Consider the following 23,795-nt stretch of genomic DNA (forward strand, 5'->3'; position numbering starts at 1 on the left):
TTCTAATAAATGTCTCATAATGTGCTGAATCACCGTTCAGTTTTAGACCAGATGTATACCATATCCCAGCCTAGAACGATGGTACATTTAGACAAAGTATGGAAAAATACCCTCCAGGTAGCGGTTCTACAGCTGCAGGTCTCTTAAAGGTGCTTCTGAGACATTTTATGTGACGTTGATAGACAAGGCTACTATGAGAGCTGTAACTTAATTTCTCTAGAAGTTATCATGCAGACGAACCTGTTACTGCTATAATAAAAATCTAGATAGGTAATTGGAGGTAGACATTTTAGATAACTGTATGTTCTACAGTGTATAAAGATAATTTTACAATTTTTGTACCACTGTTATTAAAACCTAAAGCGAAATCTTAAATTCCAAAATTTGATTTTGAATGTAAGATTTCGCTTTTGTAATTGTTCACAAAAGTAATCCTTAAAATATTTTATTTTGTCAAACATTCGTAATTCTTTTTTAAATTTTTATTACCATCAGCAGTATTTTTACTTGGTTTCATCAAAGTCCAGAGCAATTTTAACTGTTTTTGTATCTAGGAATAAAATCAATGTGCTGATTATTAAGACTATATTCAAGCATTTTCTGTGGTTCCAATATTTTATTTTATTTTTTCCTGCAGCCACTTTAGAAAACCGCATAAAAGACCACTTCCAAAAACTTAGAAAGCAATTTAGACTTAAGATTTATGATCAAATTCTGTTTATTTTTAATTGGATGAAAAGTGATTAGATGTTTAGAAAGCTAGTTACTAACTGTACTCCCTTTCAGAATCCTATATTTAGAAATTCACTGTTGGTCTTACTGTTTATTTTTGTCCTTTTTTTTTTTTAGGTGATGAAGACGTACCACATGTACCACGGCGAGAGTCTGAGTGCTGAAAGCAAGCTGAAGGAGGCAGAAAAACAGGAAGAGAAGCACATCGGCAAAGTTAATGACATCAGCGTGGGCCTGTTGCGTCACGGACATGATGAACGTCCCCAGCGAAGAAGTTCAGTCAGGAAGATGGAGAAACTGAAGGAGAAGGTCAGTTTTTGTTGACATACACTCATGAGATACAGAGGCTTGTGATGTAGATAAGATGAAGAAAAGATTATGCAAACCTATTCTATGAATGCATGTGGACTATAATCCATGCATTTCAGTTTTGCATTTATGTTAAAATATTACACTGCCAGAAAAAAACCCTGTCTTTGTATTGCACCATGCACTTAACACATATATTGATGCATTACTGAGATACAATCAATGTAAGTTGGTAATGCTTTCTTTGAGCACATTAGGATGACACTTAACATCCTGTTGATGGGACTTTTCCTTCCTCTTCCTTCCCCAGAGGCAAGCAAAGTACTTTGAAAATAAGCTAAAATGCACAAAGGCCCGGAATGACTATCTACTCAATCTGGTGGCTACCAACGCCCTGGTGGCCAAATATTACATCCATGATGTGTCGGACATGATAGATGTAAGTGGAAACCAGTTCGATTAAGGAAACGCTTGCATTTTATTTTGGTACATTATTCAGGCCTTTAATGTGATATTAAATGATTAAACCATCTAATTTCTTTCTTGGTCAGTGCTGTGACTTAGGCTACCATGCAAGCTTGGCACGTACCATGAGGACCTATCTGTCTGCTGAATATAGTTTGGAAACCTCTCGCCATGAAGGTTTGGACCTACTGGAAGGAGCTGTAGATGCCATGGATATTAGAGGGGACAAGCTAAGATTTATGGACACACACAGTCAGATCTTCTGTCCTCCTGCACGCTTTGATTATCAACCACATATGGGGGATGAGGTGAGTCTGCTGTTGGTTGTTTCACCCTCTGCCACTTTTTGCATTCTCATTTTTTGGTCTTCTGTCCACTTATAGTCTGCTGTTATTTCTTATAATTAATAATTTAAAGTTGATTCTAACTTTTTGGAAGCAACTGTATTAGGTTTCTTAATTAACCTTTAATGACGAAAAGAATGCTGCTAAGGGTTGTTATCTCTTATTCTGGTGTGCATAAAGGCTAAGGAGCCCAAAATTATTGAAGGACAATGCATACAAAGTTTCACTATATAATGTGTGAGAAAATGACTTGAAACATGATCTTTAAACTTTTCTTTTTCCATTTATCACAATAATTGAATTTATCTCTTGACTGAAGAGAAAAGTTTAAACCCTATGATTTAACAACATGGCTTTAAAAGGGTCTGAGATAAAAGTAGCAGGAGAAAAATACTAAAGTGTGGCTAGGAGTTGCTGAAGAGCTGCATTGGCCTGGAGGTGGTGATGCATCAGAGATGGATGTTCCTGGCTTTATTTAGCCCTTCCTCTTAGTTAAATAAAAGATTATCTTTTTTTCTCTCCTAGGTGTGTCAGGTTAGTGCACAGCAGCCTGTCCAGACAGAGCTCTTAATGCGCTACCACCAGCTGCAGTCCCGCCTCGCCACACTGAAGATAGAAAATGAAGAGGTGAGAGTTTCTCTACACCAGAATCTCAACTGTAGATTGCATCAGTGGAGTGTCTTGCTCACAGTCATATTAATGTTTATATCTATGGCGTATTGCCACAAAATCAAACACATTTTAGTCATTATTTTATGAGACGGCGAAAGGAATTTCTGCCTAAATGTAGCCTTGAGTTTTTAAAGGCTACATGTTTTTAAAGGCCATAGCATTTAAACACATAATGTTATAACTATCTAATTGGTAGTAATTTCCCCCTAGGCAAAGGATGAGTGCATGGTAAAGCTGAAAGGGACCACTCCCATTAGGATAGCTCTATTGTGCTTGTTTAAAGTAAGCAGGCTGATAACCCAGAAGAATCCATTTATTCTGGATGTTTTTTTTTTTTCTTTGTTTTAACCAATCTATGATTTATTGTTTATATTTTGCAGTAGCTGTTGTTTGAATCTTTGTCTAAGGTTTTTATCATTAAAAAGCTTGAAAGTTATTATCCTTTACTCAGTTAAAATGGTAGATTATTGTAGAAAGAATGGCAAGACTTTTTCAGAAATTCACCTTTTACATTTATTGCTTCACATGTTCTTTCAAAAGGCTTAATATCTATTATAGAAATCTTTTAATGCAACTAAGTGTTATGTTGGGAGAACTGGTACATTTCTTTTACCAATTAATTTTTTTACATCCTTGCCAATCCTTCCCTAATAACTGGGGCCACAATCCTTTTGATCACTGTTCTGACTGTGGGTATGGGCACGTTTAGGCAGGCTAATATTTCTGAGCAACCATTTCCTAAATTACATGAACAACATGTTCTGGGTTGTTTTGGTGATTTGTAGGAAAAGAAAAAAAATGTTATATAACAAGAAAAAAATTTCTGCTAAATAATTGCACCGAGATTGAATAAAAAAATAGCAAAGGATTGTTTTAAAATAGTTTTGTTATAATAATAAAGCTAGTGCTGCAACTTTATAATATTTTGCTGATTAAATAATGTGTCAATAATTTTTTGTCTAATTATCATAAAGCAAAAGGTGCCTTAAATAAAATCTAATACATCATAAATACAGCATATTCATGGACGAAATAAAATTTGATCTCAAATGCAAAATGTTTATATATATTTTTTAACAATTTTGGTGTAATTACTGCTCTGAGTGGGGTGGCTAATTTAGTTAATGGCATTTATTAGACTCTGTACTCTCCAGTTAATGAATATTGGATTACTAAATTATATAGTAATAACTGATTAATCATGATTAACTGTTTCAGCACTAATTGAAATGGCATGGGACTATTTTAGTTATGCAATATTTAAAAGAAAAAATTTGTAGAAGGTATTTGGCAAAAACAATCGGGTTCATAATAATGAAATACAATTGTTAAACCCCATTATTGAGTAAAATGTAACATTGTTATCCAGATCCCCACTATTTGTTCAGATTTTGTATAATTAATCCTTGAGGACTTGCCACAGTTGAAATATGGTCACAGGCACATGTTAAAGATGAGCTCATTATACCTCCAGTAGACAGTTAAGGAAAGCTCTGTGTTTACACCTTGAAGCTTTCTCTCCCAGGATCTTCTCCTGAGAAGAGATCGCTCCGGACATTTTTTTCATTACTTCACAATCGTATATGAATTAGATAACCATGAGACAGGACAACAGATTTTTTTTAACAGAAATTGTAATCTTACTCAGACCAGAGAAGTTGCTTAGAGTTGCAGGTGACAGCACTTACCAGCTGGGCTCACTTTTCCCTGAGCTTGACCAATTTGGTTTCACCCACACTTGATTATAGGAAATGTTGGGCTGTGGAGCATATTCTGGATCTTCATTCTTGAAATCAGACAATAGGAGAGCTTATTGTATATAATAGAGTTTTAGGAGAATTCGTGAATTGGGGAAGCGTTTGTCAAAACACAATGATTTAATCGGTATACAAATATGGTCCTTGAAAGATTCTGCCCCTGAATTAAGCCACACTCATGGATAAACAGACAGTGTAAACGGATAGAAAGCCAATTGGATTAGTTCCAATCTAACACTAGTTATTAAACCAGACAGTTGGATTTAGTTCATTATTGAAATGGTTAAAAGGTTCTCCATCTAAGTAAACCCAGCTGATGAAGTCATTGTATTTGCATTATTTACCTCCTCCGGAGAAGCATATTGTGACAGTAGACAGATTCTGAGTACGATTGATAGTTGCACTGACTTAATTTAACATGCAGTGACTATTTAAAAAAACAAACGAACAAAAATATTGAAACGTTTTATTAGAAGAAACCTGAAACCAGAAACTGAATTCCTTGAACAGCATTCTGTCTCAACCTAAAACATGTTTAACAAGACTGAGCGCACTAAAAAATAGCCTGAAGCACTGCTCCAGGATTATTTTCTATGCTAGAGAAAATCGTAAAGAGCTAATGAAAACAGTAGGGCAAGGCAAGTTTATCTCTAAAGCACACCTTAGCACCAAGACAATTCAAAGTGCTGTACATGGAAAAAGACATGCATAGAAAGTTGCATTGTGATCAAATAAAATGAATAACTCAAGAGAATAAAATTTAATAATCACAATGTGTTGATTATTACATATGAACATAAGATTATTAATAAAATGAAAGAATGTTGGACTACAGACTAATACCAATAATGTTCATATAACACAGCCAAAGGTCACTCCAACCAAACAACTTCCTTTTATCAAGTTAGGGTTTCAGCACTTTTACAGTTCGGGTAGTTTATTCCTTCATTTCACCCAGATTTCAACCCTAATTGGTGGTTTCCAGCTAAATCAACTGAAGCTGCGTGCCAACCATTATGTGTTCTTCCTTTGGTCCAAATATGATTCCTTCAGTAGCTACTTTAGTGGTTTTATCTCTCAGAGAAACACAGCTAAAAAGAAAAAGTTCTAAGTTTCAATATGTAAAGCTGTAAAGATTAAACACAGAAATACAGAGATGTCACTGTAACTCAGCCAGACTGTTTTAAAGGTCACTGTGCTGTGTTAATGAATCACAAATCTGTTATGGCTTATTTCTACCTGTATACCTTATATGAAGGAACCATCAGTGGGGGTCAAGCAAAGCGATGCACTTCACTCAGCTTCCTACAATGTTCAAGTTAAAGGATATAATGTGGCTTAGTTCAAACTAAAATCTGATTGTTGCATTTGAAATATGCTCATTAGTTTTAGGTATTCCTTTGCTATCCTCTCCATGCAAATCACTTGGTTTGACACATAAACTGCGTATAAAAGAATAAGTGGTTAATAATGGTATTATGGGATGCTTGGATGTCTTTTTTTCAGGTGAAGAAGACCCTTGATGCTACTATGCAAACCCTTCAAGATATGCTAACTGTGGAAGATTTTGATGTATCAGACGCCTTCCAGCACAGCCAATCTACAGAGTCTGTAAAATCGGCTTCCTCTGACTCCTACATGAGCAAGGCAAGCATTGCTAAAAGACGAGCCAATCAGCACGAGACAGAGGGCTTCTACTTTACTGTAAGTAAGCAGAAGAAGCTTGAAATACACATTTATGATGGTAATTTAAAAATCCTAAAAACATTTTTTTTTCCACTTTTGAACTGCAGAAATACAAAGAGTACTTGAACGGGAGCAATCTTATTGTCAAACTGCAAGCTAAGCATGACCTTTTAAAGCAGACACTTGGAGAAGGTGAGAAATGTAAAAAAAACTTTTTTTAAATGTGACATTTTTAGAGAAAAGAGAGGCCAATGACATTAACATGTCATTCTGTAAAAGTAAAGAAATTACACCCACGCATATCCGTGGAATAAAAAGATTTGATGTGTTCTAAAATCCACTGGCCTGCACCCTGGTTACACATCAAATGTGTTTAAAATGGTTACGGTTCATTGTTAAAATGTTGTTATGTTCTCAGCACCCTCCTGTTAGATATTTACTTGAAAAGGACAGGTTTAAAGGAAGCCATAAATACCACAAAATGCCCCAGAAAACCATATGATCTTTTTTTTACAGAAGAATGTTTCTATAAGACAATAAATTCCAGAAATATGGAGCTGTTTCAGACAATTATTATCTCTGTAAAACATGCAAAACATTTCAATTTATCTTGCAATATAACAAAATGACCACAAGTGACAAAAAGAAGCTAACCCAGGTTTCTTTTTTGGAGCAGAAAGTCATTATGCAGCCTTGTTTACAGCAGGGCTGCATTCTTTTCGCTACATTGCCCTACCTTTGGGGACCTTAGGCGAGTTAATGGCTAAATATGTTTCCCTGTCAAAACCAGGACAGTAACTGTTTAACTGGTGTCAAGAATGTATTCTTTAGGCAAAACTTTAAAAAAAGTAAAATAAATAAATGACAGTAAGGTAAAACAGTACTTGTTGTTAATTTAGTTACATAGGTTTGGCACTGAGGTAGTTTGTGCTTGAAGACAAAAATATTTCAAAATAATATTTTAGAATTTCGGTTGACTGTTAACATGATTTGGAAATAAAATAAATGTGTGTGAGAAATATTGATTGAAATAATGGTGCTTATTAGCATCAATTCATACAAAAGTATATATTTTCTAGATTCTAGTTTTTTGTAAATGGTTTTCTAAAGTCCTTTAAGCCAGTGTGCAACGGATTCATGAAATCACAGAACTATGTAAATCGGCTCCCTCAGCCTCCCTCTCCGGTTGCCCCTGGTTACATTTCCCACTTTGCGGATGTAGAGAGTAGACAGGCCGTCCCCTTCTGGGGACGACCGCTGAATGACCGCTGTCTGGCAGCAAGTCAAATGCAGCTATGGCACTCACCCCATTCAGTTTGGCTGAATAGATGCCCCCTTTTTTCCGTATAACTCCCCCTTTCCGTCTCCATCTGCCAGCCTTGTATAATCAGACTGCACTCAACCATACAGCTAACTGCTGTGACTGTGAACTAGCTGATTCTAATTTGGCCTATTTTTCTCTGCTTCTTTTGCTTTCTAGGGGAGAGGGCTGAATATGGAACAACAAGGTAAGATGTTCAGTGACAAAAAGGTGAATAAAGAAGGCGCTGATGTGTTAAATTCTTCCTGTGTCTTTAGCAGTGGCTGAAATAAGACACAGTGTGGGAATACAAGTTTTCCTCACATTTTTAATTATTGCTAAAACATGTATTTGTTTTATTTGTAAAATAAAACTCCTCTTGGACAAAAAAAAGGAAAACTTTTACAGTAATAAGTTTTGATTGGGGAAAAAAAGAAAAAATGTGTAATTGCCTGGGAATTGTCTAATTAAATCAATATGGTTTTAGTTTTAATCTAATACATTTTAAACAACACACTTAATGCTTTATCATTTTATGAACTAGTACTTGTATCATTATACAGTGCTTTGTACATAAGTATTCACACCCTTCAAACTAGCCCATGTTTTCTCATGTTGATTCAGAAAGTATTCAGTTTGTTTCTGTGTATTCTTACTTGATAGACCAACATAAATTAGTACAAATGATTTGTGGTTTTTCACATTTCTTTCTAAACCAGAAAGTTTTGTATGCATTTATATTTAGCCCCATTCCCTTGAATACCCCTACTCAGAATGCATGATGACCAACTGCTTTTAGAAATAACCTTATCATAAGTACAGTGTAATTGCATACAATTTTATCTCAGCAAGACTACATACATACTGTGAAAGTCACAGAGGTTTATGAAAGAACATCACTAAGCAACAGCAGGCGGACCAAGAAGGTATGAGATGGGTCAGGGATGTTATTGTTGAGAGGCAGGGCCTTCATCCAACCTGATGCTGAACTAGAGATAACCAGAAAAGCAGCAAAGAAATCCATGGCAACTCTGAAGGAGCTGTAGAGATCTGCAGCTCGGAGAATCTGGGGGGGAAAAAAGAACAGCTGTTAGTTGCTAGAGTGTCATTTGTTAAAGAAAGCTAATGCTGACAAAAGCCATAAGATGTCCCTTTCGGGGTTTGCTGCAAGCCATGGAGGACACAGGGACCCTGTAGAAGTAGGTGCCTTGGTCAGAGGAACCTGAAAGCTAAGCTTAACTAAACAGGTGTAAAAATGTTTGGATTGGCTGGATGTTTATTGCAGTTCCCCTTTCTTGTTTTCTCCAATCATATTGGAATTGTTTAGATCAAAGCACGTTTAAGTTTTATTGTTTAAAGTTAAATTGAAAACATATCATATATATTTCACTTCACAGTAATTCACAAATATCGTCTATCATACAGGTCCTCCCATAATACATTGAATTACATTGTAAAGATGTCTGAAAGTTGTGGTTCTCTTAACACTTCTAATAGGCACTGCAAATCCCTCTAAATATTATATCTATAATATTCAATGTAAAAGTGAAGATGAAAATGTAGGGGTTTTGAGTCTTTATGTTGAATGTATGTTAAATGTTAAGATTGAAAGAAAAATGAAGGGACTGTCATGAGTATGAGCTGCATTTTTAGGCCACTGTAAACATCCTGTTAGTTTTTCTTTTGTACACCAAATAGACACAAAAAGCGAAAGAAAACCTCAAGCAGCAAGTAAACCCTCAAGCTGTCATGTTTTTTTGCTGCTGTTCCAGAAAGTACAAAAAAAGAACATTGCAGCTTTCATAAGGTGGCCACTCTTTCTAAAGATAAAAGCTTGAAGTACTCATTACTGACATGAAACTAGATGTTAATCTTAACTCTGAGTACTTTGAAGTGTCTTTGTCTTTGGAATGGAATGACTAAGTTAAGAAAACACATTTACATTCCGTCATTTTTAGATGAATCAAAACAAAAGTAGTTATCAAAAAGTAATACTAATGATGCTGTCATTTAATGTAGGTTTACCAACAAGATCTTAAGTTAAAAGGTACTAATGCAGCCGCGTGCTGCGTCCACCATTATGGATCTAAGGAGACTGAAACACCGCCTGGAAACCTAATGTGTCCATTAAAATTCCCCTGTTTTATGATTGGCCACATTTCTTGTGTCTCCTTCAGAAGCCATCTAAAAACCATTTTTTTTTCAAGCTAGTATTTTTTTTTCTTTTAAGGAAATTCAGCTTCAGCAAGATGAATAACAAAAAAATTGATAAATTGGGAAATACTCAAGCAGTAATGCTTTTAGTTTGCACAGAAACATACAGAGAAAATTAACTGTTTACCAAAAGCAGCACTGCCAAATAATTAGATAATATCTGTTGTTCTAAAGCACATGACTTACACAGCAAAGTCTATTGTTTAGCTATCTTCAGCATCACAATATTAATGCTTACTTAAATAAGACTTGAATCCTTTAATCAGTAGACAGTTTTATTCATATAACTGTGTTAGTGAGGAAAATCTATAATAATGCAATATTATGTAGTGCTATAGTACTGCAACTGAAACCAATCACTGATTCATTAATAATGAATTAAGTTTCATCTTTATGTAATAATTTGATATGTTATTAAGTTGAAATTTTACTTTGTTTTTCTGTTCAGCATAAGTACTAAAACAGTTGTTTTATTTTTATTATATCGTCTGTTTTTGGTAGATTTATTTCAATGGGGTAGAATCTGTCATGAAATCTTTTTAGAAAAAGAATCACAATTGTAAGTATTTTTTGTAAGAGTTTATTTGAACACTGTAATCCCCATCATCTCCCCAGGCCCCCCACTCTTCCCCCTAAACCCCAGAGAATACGGAAGTGTAGACCACGTTCCATTTTTAACCGTAAGCTGTTTAACGGCAATATGGAGGCCTTCATTCAGGTATCAGCCCATCTGTGTGCTTTGTTTCTCCATGAACTCTGCTGTTCCACTAGCTGGCCTTTGGTGGTGGAAGGGAGGGAGGAGGGGATCTTTTTGCTTGTGACAACTCTCTTATTCATGCCCTGTCTTCTTGCTCCATGCCTTGTCTTCAGTTCTCCAGTTGGACAGGACGGTTAAAGCTGGTAAATTGTGATGTGATGGTAAATTTTCATTCCTAGTTTTATGAGCCTCCAGCTAGCAGAAACTGAATTAATTTGGCTTGATACAGAGTAGTTGGCTTTGCTAATAAATCCATGGCCTCATGTTTTTGGCAACTGCACCACCAGCCCACAACAATAACATTAAGCTGAAACTGCTGCTTAATCCGCTCTTTGATTAAAGGCACAGTGTTACCACCGATGCAGTATATTGGTTCTTTCTAAGCAAATCCTATAAATTCAAAGTTCAGTCATAATTGAAAAAGCATTTTTAGATACTAATAAATACGACAATTTTTATTGGTAAATACATTTGATTGGGTCCTTTTAAAAAGAAAAGAAAAATCAGGATTAACATGTCACAACCTAAATCAAAATTACTGCTCGGTCTCGTTAAGTTTGGAATTTTTTTCAAAAAGGTTCAAAAGGATGACAAACAAACATAAGTGCTTTTTGGAACCCGGACGGATCGAGGTCAAGCCCGAAAGAGTGATCCCCCAACTGGGCCAACTGCCTGCAGAGGGAACCATGATGCACTGATCCTAAGAGGTTCGGGAAGCAGTCAGAGATTTAGGCAACATGATCCATAGATGCTTAAACTGACAGGATGTTTAGGCACAGCCATGGGCCGAAGCAGGTCTGGTTTGGGGACCAGCAGATTTCCTCCCTACTTTTTGTGTTGTTGATGTGATACTTCCGCCTCTCTCCTGCCAAGACATACAGCACGCTCTGGGGTGGTTTATGGCCAAGTGTGAACCGGTTTGGATGCAAATCAGCTCCTCCAAGTCCGAGGTCATGGTTCTTGACTGGAAAAAAGGTGGCTTGTCCTCTTCAGGTTGGAAGACAGTTCCTGACTCAAGTGGAGATGTAGTGGAGGTGTTAAAGTATTGTCGGGTCCTGTTCAAGAGTGAGGGACAGTGGAGTGGGAGATTGATAGATGAAATGGTGCAGCTGCTGGTAAAATGTGGACGCATGACCTATGGTCATGAAATCTGGGTCATGACCAATAGAACAGGATCCTGGATACAAGCGGCTGGGATGAGGGTGATGAGCTGGATCATCCAGGAGGGACTCAGAGTAGAGCTGCTTCTCATCCACATTAACACGAGTCAGCTGAGGTGGCTCGGACATCTTCTCTTGATGCCTCCTGGACGCATCCCTAGGTAGGTATTCCAGACATGTTCCACGGAGAGCATCCCCAGGGAAAAACCAAGGACTTGTTGGAGGGACTATATCTCTCAGCTGGCCTGGGAGAGTCCTGCTAAAGAGGAAGATGATGAGTACGAGAATTTCTAGATTATACAGGGCATTGCTAGACTGATTTTATTCAGATGTTAACTTTTTTTATTGCCACAGAAAGACTTGAGTAGGTTTTTCTTTTCAAGCTCATACATAAACTGACCATTTTACCAGTTGAAGCTTTAAAATCCTTTGTTTTCCGCTGGGCCTTGTTCGGAATTTGGGTTTCGCAAAGTTGCCAAACAACGTGTTTAAATCCCCACTTTGTTACTTATAAATAATAACTTCTCAAAAATTGTGGTTAAAAGGTTACCTGTATTTAAAATGCACGTGAATTGCCCCAAGTTTGACAAGGTGTTTTAAAAATAGCAAAAAAACATTTGCATCGCTAAATTGCTTATTTTCACAACTGTGAACCAGAAGAAGAAACAACTGTATTGTACTCAGAGATTAAAAATTAATTCTGGAAAAGAAATAAAGAAATGAAAAAATTAAAAATTGGTTGGACCTTGCCAAAGCTCTTTGATTGCTAGCTCACCCTCCTGCCACAGGCCCTATGCTCCTGTCTCTCACCCTGCAAGGCGCTTAAGCTTTGGCTGCTCTTTCAAGCCAGGCCTCTGTTACGATCTGTCTCTTTTTCTCTTTAATCTTTTTGTGGTTGTTGTTTCCTCTCCTGTTCTATCTCTCCATGCCTTACTGCTCTCTGCCCAGGGGAAGAAGAAATGTCCGTGCCAGGAGTCAGGTACTTTGTCTTTAAGCAGGGTGGGATCATCTCTGTGGGTTTCTTTTGCTTACATTTCTCAGCATCCCCTCAGTATCTTTCTGTCACTGTAAAATGCTGTTTAATACTGAATATGATACATATACTTGTTTGGTTTCATACCATTCTATGTATTTTATGTATGTTTGATATCTATGTTTATTTTTTAGTTTATTTTATACCAGTTTAGCTGCCAATTAGTAAAAATAAGATTAACATTACTGTTTTAATTTCCTCTATTATAATTTATTATAACTTGCTTTCTGTTTACAAACATCCAGTCATTCTGATGTATTTTCCTATGTAGGATTCAGGACAGCCTATACCAGTGGTGGTTGAGAGCTGCATTCGATACATTAATCTCTATGGTAGGTCATTGTTACAAACCTTTTATACTCTTTTTTTTTTTATATACAGTAGAGGTGGGATCACACCAAAGTACATTTTGGTTTTTTCTTTGCAAATTATATGGTTCAATTGGTTTATGAATGAGACATGTATTCTGTTGTAATGAAAATGATTCTTGCCTGCGTATTTCAGCATATTGAGCACCTACATTGAAAGTTCTCCTCACTATGCTAAAATTCAGGCTGCTACACTCATGTTGTCTGACATCTAGGTTCCCTACCCACAGGGTCTGTACAGCGCCTTTATTTATATATATATATATATATATATATATGGTGGGAGGTATGCAGCTTAAAAACACCTGTGATATTTTTAGCAAGTCTTGTCTATTGCACTTTTTTTATTCATTTCATCTTAACGACTCTATCTGTCTGCAGGTCTTCAGCAGCAAGGTATATTCCGTGTTCCAGGATCTCAGGTCGAAGTCAATGACATTAAGAATGCATTTGAAAGAGGTTAGTCCCCTGGTTGCATCTCCAACCTTCCTTTGATCGATTTTAAATTAGATTTTGCCTACCTTAAAACCGCTGTAGCTCTCAGAGGACTCTAAAGTGCAATTAAAAGGGCTGCATGTCGCTTGTAGCCATGTAATGGACATGAAAACCACCTACTGCATAAAACATAAGATTAGCATCCTGAAGTGATATTAAATGAGTAAGCATCACTGCATTATGGTTCTCTGATTTAAATCATATTAGAGACTGCATATGAGCCTTGTTAGATGAAAGTTGCTGCAATCAATGGTTAACTGGAGGATTAAATGTTTGGTCCATCTGCAGGAGAAGATCCACTGGTGGACGATCAAACAGATCATGACATTAACTCTGTGGCAGGCGTACTCAAGCTCTACTTCCGAGGGCTGGAAAAACCACTGTTCCCCAAAGAACGTTTCCTTGACTTCATCTCCACCACCAGTAAGTCACATGACAGGACAATCCCTCTGAGATTTACTGAAATATTTAGTTTTGCCATTTTTGTTCCATATTTTTCTTCAGAGCTTGAATCTGGTGCAGAAAGAGCACATCATCTCCAGCAGATAATTGTGACTCTGCAGCGGCCAGTGATCATTGTCATGAGATACCTCTTTGCCTTCCTTAATCAGTAGGTCCTTTCACAATAACAGTTAAAAGGGTTACTATTACTATTACTTAGTGCTGCGGTCTTTTCCAGTCTTTCCCAATACAGTGATGAGAACATGATGGATCCTTACAACTTGGCTATTTGCTTCGGCCCCACACTGATGCCCATACCGGATGACCAGGACCCAGTGGCCTGTCAAGCACACGTAAATGAGGTTATTAAGACCATCATCATCCACCATGAGGCCATCTTTCCAGGCCAGCGGGAGTTGGACGGACCTGTCTATGAAAAATGCATGGCGGGAGGGGAAGAGTACTGGTAGGGACACAGAAAATGCATCTTAAAGCCCAAACATGTGCATGAGGTTCAGTTTTACTTTCAATAAAATAAGTTTTTTTTCTTAAGTTTACTGATAGATAAACAAAACCATTTGCCAAACAGAAAAAAAGGACCAAAAATTTTTTTATGTCGTATTAGCTTTAGCACTGTATAAATTGGCTTACCGCTGATAGAGTACCACAAGAACATGATTATGGTCTCTTATACCCCCACTTAGATTTGTAAAGGAAGATAAAGAAGCCACATAAAACTGGTTGCTTTTTAGTTCCTAGCTAGATTTATGATATTGTTTCTATTAATTTTTTGCTTCAACCATCTGATTACTTTAATGTATTTCAATGAATAACCTGGTTTAACAATATAAATTTTGACAGCAGTCAAATCAGATTTCCATTTTAAGTATCACATTATCTTAATAATAATCAAATTATTTTTATTAGTTTTTCATATTAAACCAACAGACACCCAGTCCAGGGCATAAAAAACAAAACAAAACGACTCCATAATTACATCACACCGACATCACAAAAAAAAAAAAAAAACTATCAACACCCGCACATACAACCCATGTTCCAGACATCCATGGATTGAAAACCAAAAACATAAGTATGAGTAACAATCATAATGATAATAATTCCGCCAAAAAAAAACCTGCTGATTATGCTGAAGCAGATTGAACCTCGGATTCAAAATAAGAAATAAAAGGTTGCCAAATCTTGAAATATCTCTTAATGGTACCCTGTGACGTAAATCGAAGATGTTCTAGCTTTAGGTGTGCCATTACCTCCTCTATCCATCGTTTATGAGTTGGTGGAACTGCCTTTACCCAATTAAATAAGATCAATCTCCTGGCCAACAGTGAAGAAAATGCCATTGCCTTCCTTTGAGCTGCCGTCTACCAGAGGGACCGGTTCAAGATCTTTCCTGTAGACAGATGAGAAAGTATCACATTATCTTAAAGGCAACATTTTTGCTCCAATATTTCACAAGTATCAGTTCAGCTATTTATGGTAAGAAATGTGCTTCCTGTTTTCTGTGACTCCTGAAATTGTCTCTGTTCCACCATTTGAAATCATTTATTTTTTCATAATTTATAACTTTGGACCACAAAGTTTAAGGAAATTTGCTGAGTTTTGATATGATATACCGACACAAACTAAATAAATGTGGAGTGGAAGAAAATATATGAATTCTATGTAGATATTATAAAAATCTAAATCAGACAAGTTTGACATGCATAAGCTTCAAGCCCTTCTGACTCTATTGGTATTTTGTAAAAGCATATTTCTCTGCTACTACCACTGCAAATGCTTCAGGATATGACTTTACCAGATTTGCACATCTGCACACAGAATTTTTGAATATTTGTAAGACTCTTCTTTACAAAATAGCTCATTTTTATTAAGATCAAATGGAAAACCTTCATGAACATAAATTTTTGGTTGTTACCACCGATTCTCAATTTTGGATTAGGCCATTCTTTTGGCATTTTTAGGGAATGTGAATGTCCTCCCTATTCTTCAGAGATTTGCTTATCGGGTTTTTCTCAATTGTATTGAGCTCAATCCGTCTCTCTATCAACTTTAAACATGTTTTCTGTTGTTGAAGAAAAGCACCTCAGCAGCTTTGTCTCACCGTGGAGATGTGCTCAGGGTGGTGTGCTGTGCTTCTTTTTCTCAGCACATGTTTTGTATGTATGGCTAAAAGTTATTATTTTGTCCCATCTGATCAGGGTACCAAAATGTTTTTGTTTTTTGCTGCAGATTGTTTCAAGTCACTATCAGCCTCTTTGCTGTTCCTATGATTAATAATGTCCTGACCCTGTCAGTTTAGGTTGATGGTTATAAGCTTATTTTCTCTGGTATCTGTTTTTACATTTTCCATCAGTATCTCAGACTCTCATTATTGAGCTGCGTTCATACAGAGTTTGAATGGCAATTGGCTGGACCTTCTTTAGTAATGATTAACCCTGCCAAGGCAGTTATATATTTTTTTGGTTGTTTTTGTTGGGTTTTAGCGGGATTACTTGAAAAGTTATACGTTTATTTTAATCTTATTTAATACATTTTTTTTTCTTTTTCTTTTTTTTTTTGCGCCTTATGCCAAAAAACATTCAATAAAGATTTGGTAATGATTGAGATCATAATCCAGACACTGAATTTTTTTTTAAACAGAAATTTTTTAAAATTGTGCGATAGGAATGTGGCAGAACTAGCAGTTTCCCTCTAAACCATAGAGTGGCAGCAGTGAGTATTGACAGCTTCAGCATCGGATTCACGGAGGTACTACACTGAAGACAAAAATACAAAAACACAAGAAAAGGAAGCAGGATTAATTGAAATGTTATAAGTGGATTTTAAGGATTTGTTTACCAGAGATGCACCTAATGCCAAGGAACCACTTATCAAAATTTGGTAATGATCCATTGAATTTACAAGTTTTAGCTATGTGTGGAAGTCACAATATAGGACAAAATCCGCAGCGTGATGGAGCATGATAGATTGTTCCCTAAATTTTATATAGAGCTTTCACCACCAACTTAAGTCAGCATAAGAGAAAAACATGTTTGTTTTTTTTCTCTTTTGCAACAACTCTCTCCTGTAGGTTGAACTCACCTATAAAATGAAAATAAAATACGCTATGGTTTCTAATTATAATGTGAAAAAATGCCAAAAGTTCAACATTATAGGAAGGCCCACAAAGTGCTAGAATGCAGTATTTTTATAGTCTAATCTTTAAGACTTCTGTTATTTCTTATATAAAAATATAATCCTTTTCACCTTTGAGCCCCTGACCTAACAAAATATTCTAAAGAATAAAGAGACTGCACCTGAAAAAAGCACAACATATTTAACTCATGTTGGTTTGAAATTAAAATAGCTGTCCAGTTAAATCTTCATGTTATATGGAGGTTTAGGGCTCCTAAGGTGTAAAGACAAAAAGGCAATAAGATGTCTGTTGTACCTTGGTTAGATTTGGTGCTGTTGTCATTCTTTTTATGATGTCTTTATGAGTTGCTATATCTGCAAAATTCAATTTGTTTTTGAACGCAGCGTCAAGTCTTGGATTATATTTTTCTAATTATGTTTCTGTCCATCTGCAAATGTAGTTTGGGTCCACAGATCAAATTTCACTGTAATTCAGACCTCAAGAGTAAATCAGTTTGTGATCTAACTTTTAGAGGCCTAAATGTTTGGAAAAAGTCTGATATTTAACTTGTTTAAACGTTGTTAACAATTATGAATTATGCTTTTTTTAGTGTTTCTTTCTAATTTATTGTATTCCTTCTTTTTTTTTTTCTTTGGCAGTGAAAGCCCTCACAGTGAGCCGGGAGCTCTGGATGAAATAGACAACGGGACCGGACCAAACACAAGCGATGAAGGTCAGACACAAACTCGATCAATGCACTTTCAAGATCACAGCTGTGGCATTTGGAGTTTACAGAGAAAATAATTAGATTTGTTGTGTATATATATATTGAACCCTTTCATGCGGTGGCTGCAGATGTTGAGCCGATTGAGGCAATCGCTAAATATGACTACGTGGGTCGAAGTTCCAGGGAGCTGTCCTTTAAGAAGGGAGCGTCTCTGCTGCTGTACATGAGAGCATCGGCGGACTGGTGGGAGGGCCGGCACAATGGCGTGGATGGGCTGATCCCACATCAGTACATTGTAGTGCAAGACATGTAAGTTTGATTCATTGCATTTATTGTGTAAATAATGAAATGACATATAATGTTCAGGTACATTTCAATGAATGAAATGAAATATTTTAATTAGTCTAAGAAAGACAAGTCATATTTTATAGATATCTTAACCCTCTTTTTGTGCACATTTGGCAGTGCAAAAATGTAACCAATCATGATAGGAAATGTGAATAAGCAGTGGCTTAAAAAAAATGTCTAAGTTGTAGCTGATGTCTTGGACATGTCTGAGTGGCGGTTCTTGAAGGAAGGACTATGGCGACAGTCCATATATGGTCCATTACTTTGTTAAATTTCCCTTTTTTTTTTTTTTTTTTTATTATATATGTTTTCTTAGAATTTAAAGGAATAGTTCACCCAAAACATGATTAGCCTTCATTTTCTACTCACCCCCATGCTGAACAACACTCTGGAGTACTTTTTTGATATCTCAAATGCATCTGGAGATCTGGGAGGCTTCTTGCTGTCTGCTGACATTCAAATAATGGAGGTCTATGGCGCCCGAGGCAGAAAGGTCCATAAAAGTCCACAAAAAACGTGTCAATATTCCTCCATACTGCTCGTCCAATGTATTCCAAGTGTCCTGAGTGGGTAGCATCCAGAATTTACTCGAAACTAAGTCATTTAGAATGTTTTTAGAGCATAAACAGTAGTGTATAGGTTTAAAAATAGCTTCAAGTCATAATCATCCATTTGTTTTTTTTTATAAAATATCACTTTAAATTCTAAAAGCCTAACCCTTTAAGAACAATATTATTGGAAGAGACCAACTTTTTATGTGGTTATATTAATCTATTGAAATGGGCAGCTCAACTTATAAAGCAAATTTAGTTAAATTATATTATTTTCATTAAAAAAATGTATTATTATTTTAAATTTCATGGTAAAAATGTTGTCTGTTGTTGAAAGGAAACTTTGAACAAAACAGATATCATGCTTTTCTCATTTCCACTGTTTCCCCTCCTTTTTTTGCAGAATGAAAGAATTCTCCAGAAAGAACTTGTAATTCGAAGCTAATTATCTGACATACATGATAGAGGAGACTGAATTATATTGTGTAAATAATCTTTCTGAATCACTGATCAGTTTATATTAGTGGCAGAAAGACTTTATCTAGTCTTTGGATGCTTATGCTGTTTTATTATTTTGTTATTTACATACTTTAAAAACCTTACAAAATAAATAAGCATTAGAAAAAAACAGAAGTTAATATTAAAGATGAATCACTGATTTATGTTCATTACAGGGATGATGCATTCTCAGACAGTGTTCAAAGGACAGAAGCTGAGACTGGCAGTGGCCCTTATTATGATGACAGGACTTCATCAAGAAATGAGCGTCAGGCTCCTTCTGATCAGGCTGCTGAGAACCGTTTCGGACCTGCATTAGGAAGGTGGGGTTTATTTAAAAAAAATAAAAATAAAAAAATTGAGTGAAACATTTGGAATTTGATTTCAATATATTATGATACTGGGTAATCACAGAAAGAAATCAGTTTGTAAAATAATGTCGTTTCCAGATTTTATTTTCTCAATTACTTTAAAACTACCTTCGTACCACCATTCCTTTCTTTTACCACCTTCACTTCCATGTTGTTTCCTTCCATCCTAATAATCATCTGCCATTCTGCTCACATGTTGTTCTGTCCTTCCTTCCTTCCTTCCTTCCTTCCTTCCTCATGCAGTTCATTTCCTTCTTTTCATCTTAACCTTTTCCTTCCTTGGCTCTTTAATAATGTCATCTGTCTGTTCTTTCATCCTGGTCCTATATACCTTCTTTTATGTCATTCCTTCACCTTTGTTTTCTAAGTTGTTTTCCTTCTTTTCATTCTTTTGCCCTAGATCTATCTCTTTCTTCCCCATGTCCTTCCTCCTGTGATCCTAAAGGTTACATATTTAAATCCCCCCATAGCATCAAGAAATAAGTATAGTAATGCAAGCAAAAATATCCATCCATAACAAAGACATTAATTTTCCCTTAAAATCCTTTTCTGTTAGATTAAGGGTGCGATCAGATGGGGCTGCAGTTCCCCGCCATAGGAACAATGGGGCAGACAGCCTTAGCCCCACCAGAGCAGCCGATCAGCCGCCCAGGGTTATGCCTCGCCCTTGCAGCCCACACAAGATAACCGTCAACAGAGGCCACGCCGACAGCCCGGAGAAAAGACGCCTCACCACATTCGGCAGCTCTGGCTCCATAAATCACCCTGACAGGAAGGCATTTATCGATAGCCACTCTCAGCGATCATCGCCGGGCACGACTCGGCACGCAAGTTTAGGGGACCACAAAGCGCTGGAGGCTGAGGCACTCGCAGAGGTGAGAGGTGGCAACAAGTTATTGAAATATAGTTAGATCACTTCCAATTTTCATTATCCTCTTTGGTAGTTTGGAAGCAAAGGAGCGCTCAGCATGAAACAGCCAGGTGTAATAGTCCTTTATGATCGTACCAATCAGAAAACTTTTCATCACTCTAGTTAATAGAAACCAAATCATTCTTTTATTTCTATTTTTTAATAATTTTAAGTTGCTTATATAGTTTTTTTATGATAAAAGATACTAATGAAGTAATGACAGTATGTGATAGATTAGACCCATGAACAACCAGTACAGTTTTTAAGGTAAAGTTGTTCCCATATCAATAGCACAGATTGCCATGCATGTGTTTGTAAATATGTATTTCAGCTATTAAATGGATGGATTGAAGTATTGGTGGATCGTAAAAAAAAAATTTTTTTCAAAATACTCAACTGAATGAGCCAATTAAATTGTAAAATGGGGAAAGTTATGTGCTTGGAGATTAGAATATTTCAAATTATTCATGATCAAGAATGAGCTGTTTTGCATTTCTACATGTTGCATAATTGTAATGTTAGGAAGCATAAATTCAGTATTTGATATCACTTTTTTTTTTTTATATATTTTTGCTTTATTTTGATATTAACTGGCTGTGAGCTTGGCACTACAAAACTCCCCACTTAAACACTTGCTGTCTGAACTAAAATATTGTTTTTTGTTTTGTTTTTTATTTGCTAGGACATAGAGAAAACCATGAATACAGCCCTGCATGAATTGCGAGAGCTAGAGAGGCAGAATGTAGCCAAGCATGCCCCAGATGTTGTCCTCGACACGCTGGAGCCCCTCAAACATCCTGGTGCCACCCAGGAAATGTCCGCCAGCCCCCAGCACACTATGGTAATCAGGGATCCAGATGCAGCCCAACGACGTAGCAGCAGCAGCTCTTCCTCCGAGACCATGACCACCTTTAAACCAGCCCTGTCTTCACGTAGACCAAGTGCACCTTTAAGGCCACCTCCAGTCAGGCCAGTGAGACCTGCTCCAGTGATCGGACCTGGTCACGTGCCACACCGCTCTAGCAGCTCCAGCTCTTCTGGTCTGGGTAGCCCTAGTATTACTCCCACTGAAAAGGTCTTTCCAAAAGCCCCCTCCCCATCACCGTCCACATCCTCCTCATCATCAGACAAACAGGGTAACATGTAGCTCCAGTCAGCCACCTGATGAGAACAATGTTGAGACAAACTGATTTTATCACCATGCCCCTACAGGATGGCTTTACTTAAATAAAAAACATCCACTATGTCTAAATGTTTACCACTAAATGACTTGTTCTGGTTTCTTCCCACACCTACTGGGAGCAAGTAACTGTACTGTTTAACAGTGATTATTTTACACAGAACTAGGGGTTAAAACTGTAGAAATTATTTAATAGACTTGTATAGAGCTGGAATAAAGAGATGCACTGGAGAGTGTTTCTGTTTGCTGAGATATGAAACATCTCACTGAAACATTATTAGATTAAAAGATGCTGTAAGCTTGTGCTTTGTGTCTGGTTTCTACTGTAGCTCCATTACCGAGAAACATTTACAGGAATACTTCACCACTTACCATTTAGACATTGAGACTGTGCTGGGGGTCTGCATTGTCTTGTGTTTAAATATCCCCTTCAGAACCACTTATGCTGATGGAGAGGGGTTGCTGTTAAGAAAACCCACTTTAGAACAATAGAGGAAGAAAACATGACTAATGGATAATTGCTTCCAGTTTGCAGTTCTTCTGATTAACTTTTGTATTGACTAAAACCTTTAGGCATTTGGCTTTTGGATAAGATACATATTCAAACTTGTTACATTTTTTTAAAGTCTGGGAAATATTGCAGGTCCCAGAAGAAACTCATGGCAGCACAGAGAATTTACTGGCACCGAAGGCCAAATAAAGCACAAATGTGACAAAATAACTCCAAGCACTGTTGTGATACCAGCTTATGGTGCTGCTTTATTCTCCAGCCTGCAGCATCAGTACAATTACCCACCTAATCGTGTAAACCTGTTTCCTTATATTTGAGGAGTATAGTGCTTTGCAAAGGTGTTCATACCCCTTATACATAAATTGTGTTACAACCAGATACAGCATTTTGTTTGTGGTAGAGCAACGGTGTGATGCTTTTATTTTGAATTGGAAGTAAAGTTCTATATGTTTTCTCAACATTTTATACAAATTAAATTCATAAAAGTGTTGCATGAATTTATTAAATTCTCTTCAATGCAGCAATGTCTCAAACCACTGTTTTGCTGCATTTCCAATTCCAAGTATTTTGTTTACCTGCTTCAGAAATTCTGCTTTGCAAAACACTCCAAACTTAATCAGATTGGTTATAAAGCATCTGAATCACAATGTTCAAGTTTTGCGACAGATCGTGCATTGCATTTGGATCTAGACTTTAGGTGAAGGATTCTATCACATGCATATACTTTAATATGAATTATCATTGTTGCTCTCCCCATATGCTTTGTGCCAGACAAAAGTGACTTTCAGCTGCTAAGACGCTGGTTCTAAATCCTGGTTCTTAGAATGTCACATTCTTGCCGTTTTACATTTGTCTCTACTCCAACCTAAATGTTTGAGTCTGAATGCATTACCCCATCCGCGTCTAATTAAATCCTGCAGAAGTCTGTTGATAACTCAACTTATTCAGGTCAGGTGTCTGCAGGAAAATACTTGAAAAATGCAGTAAAGCACATGGCTGGCAAATACCTAACCAAGAATTTATTACACTTTTACTTACTTTTTTTTAAGATCCTTTGTTTTGCTCCTTCCATTTTCCTACCAGTTCAGACTGGAGTTCCTGTCCTCTCCATACCATGAGTATGCCATCACCATGCTACACTATGAGATGTTCATTATGATCTGTAATTTTATTTTTGAAAGGTTTTTGCCTGACGGTTCGAAGTTTCATTTTTGGTTTCCTGTGACCAGAGCACATTCTTCTTTATGTTTTCTGTGTATGCACTACTTTTTACTTTATTTTTTTGTTAGACCAAGCGCCTTTCTTCTTATACTCCACTGGGACCAAATTTGTCAAATGGAAGGCTAACAGCTTATGTTGATCTCTTTAACTTAAGTTAAAGGGTCACTTGCCTTCACAGGTTAATGCTTTGCATGTTTGGTTTGCTATTCCAGATGATTCATTGAAAAGGGCTGTATGAGGTGTTCAATGCTTAGGATATTGTTTTATAGGCTGATCCTACTTTAAACCTCTCTAAAACCCTTTTTTCTGATCCATTTACTGTTGTCTTTTTATCATCATCTTTGTTTATTAAGCATTCAGAGAAGAGATGATTAAGAGTTTAAGTAACACAGAGGTGAACTTTAGGGATACCAGAATAAAAGAAACTGAATTGAAAAATAAAATTTTTGTTTGTGTTTTGGCTAATCACATAATATCCTAACTAAATGCCATTCTGTGATTGCAAAGTAAGAAAATGTCAAAAATGTTCCAGGGTTATTAATACAATTGAAATGGGAAGTATAGCTAGTTCTTGACAGGAATTATTATTTTTTTTAAGTTATGAAGTCA

The 23,795-nt window shown here is 36.5% G+C and overlaps 1 protein-coding gene across 2 annotated transcripts in view; it reads left to right on the forward strand.

The window, feature by feature from the left end:
- Positions 1 to 23,004, forward strand: part of LOC107096121 (SLIT-ROBO Rho GTPase-activating protein 3-like) — a 52,886-nt gene extending 29,882 nt beyond the window's left edge. Inside the window, exons 5-22 of one of the 2 annotated variants that reach the window (XM_015392630.1) lie at positions 850 to 1,041; positions 1,352 to 1,480; positions 1,593 to 1,814; positions 2,376 to 2,477; positions 5,786 to 5,983; positions 6,073 to 6,157; positions 7,446 to 7,473; positions 10,095 to 10,197; positions 12,701 to 12,761; positions 13,179 to 13,256; positions 13,581 to 13,715; positions 13,797 to 13,902; positions 13,972 to 14,199; positions 17,529 to 17,602; positions 17,725 to 17,905; positions 19,170 to 19,316; positions 19,921 to 20,239; positions 20,957 to 23,004. In XM_015392630.1, coding sequence (XP_015248116.1) covers positions 850 to 1,041; positions 1,352 to 1,480; positions 1,593 to 1,814; positions 2,376 to 2,477; positions 5,786 to 5,983; positions 6,073 to 6,157; positions 7,446 to 7,473; positions 10,095 to 10,197; positions 12,701 to 12,761; positions 13,179 to 13,256; positions 13,581 to 13,715; positions 13,797 to 13,902; positions 13,972 to 14,199; positions 17,529 to 17,602; positions 17,725 to 17,905; positions 19,170 to 19,316; positions 19,921 to 20,239; positions 20,957 to 21,421 — 2,853 coding nt within the window. In that variant the 3' untranslated portion in view covers positions 21,422 to 23,004. Of the gene's footprint in view, positions 1 to 849; positions 1,042 to 1,351; positions 1,481 to 1,592; positions 1,815 to 2,375; positions 2,478 to 5,785; positions 5,984 to 6,072; positions 6,158 to 7,445; positions 7,474 to 10,094; positions 10,198 to 12,344; positions 12,376 to 12,700; positions 12,762 to 13,178; positions 13,257 to 13,580; positions 13,716 to 13,796; positions 13,903 to 13,971; positions 14,200 to 17,528; positions 17,603 to 17,724; positions 17,906 to 19,169; positions 19,317 to 19,920; positions 20,240 to 20,956 lie in introns of both variants that reach the window. The other variant, XM_015392631.1, reaches the window with a different exon arrangement.
- Positions 23,005 to 23,795: the final 791 nt, after the last annotated feature.

The sequence above is a fragment of the Cyprinodon variegatus genome, unplaced genomic scaffold (assembly GCF_000732505.1).
Source record: "Cyprinodon variegatus isolate N-32 unplaced genomic scaffold, C_variegatus-1.0 Scaffold599, whole genome shotgun sequence".
In the NCBI taxonomy this organism is placed as follows: domain Eukaryota; kingdom Metazoa; phylum Chordata; class Actinopteri; order Cyprinodontiformes; family Cyprinodontidae; genus Cyprinodon; species Cyprinodon variegatus.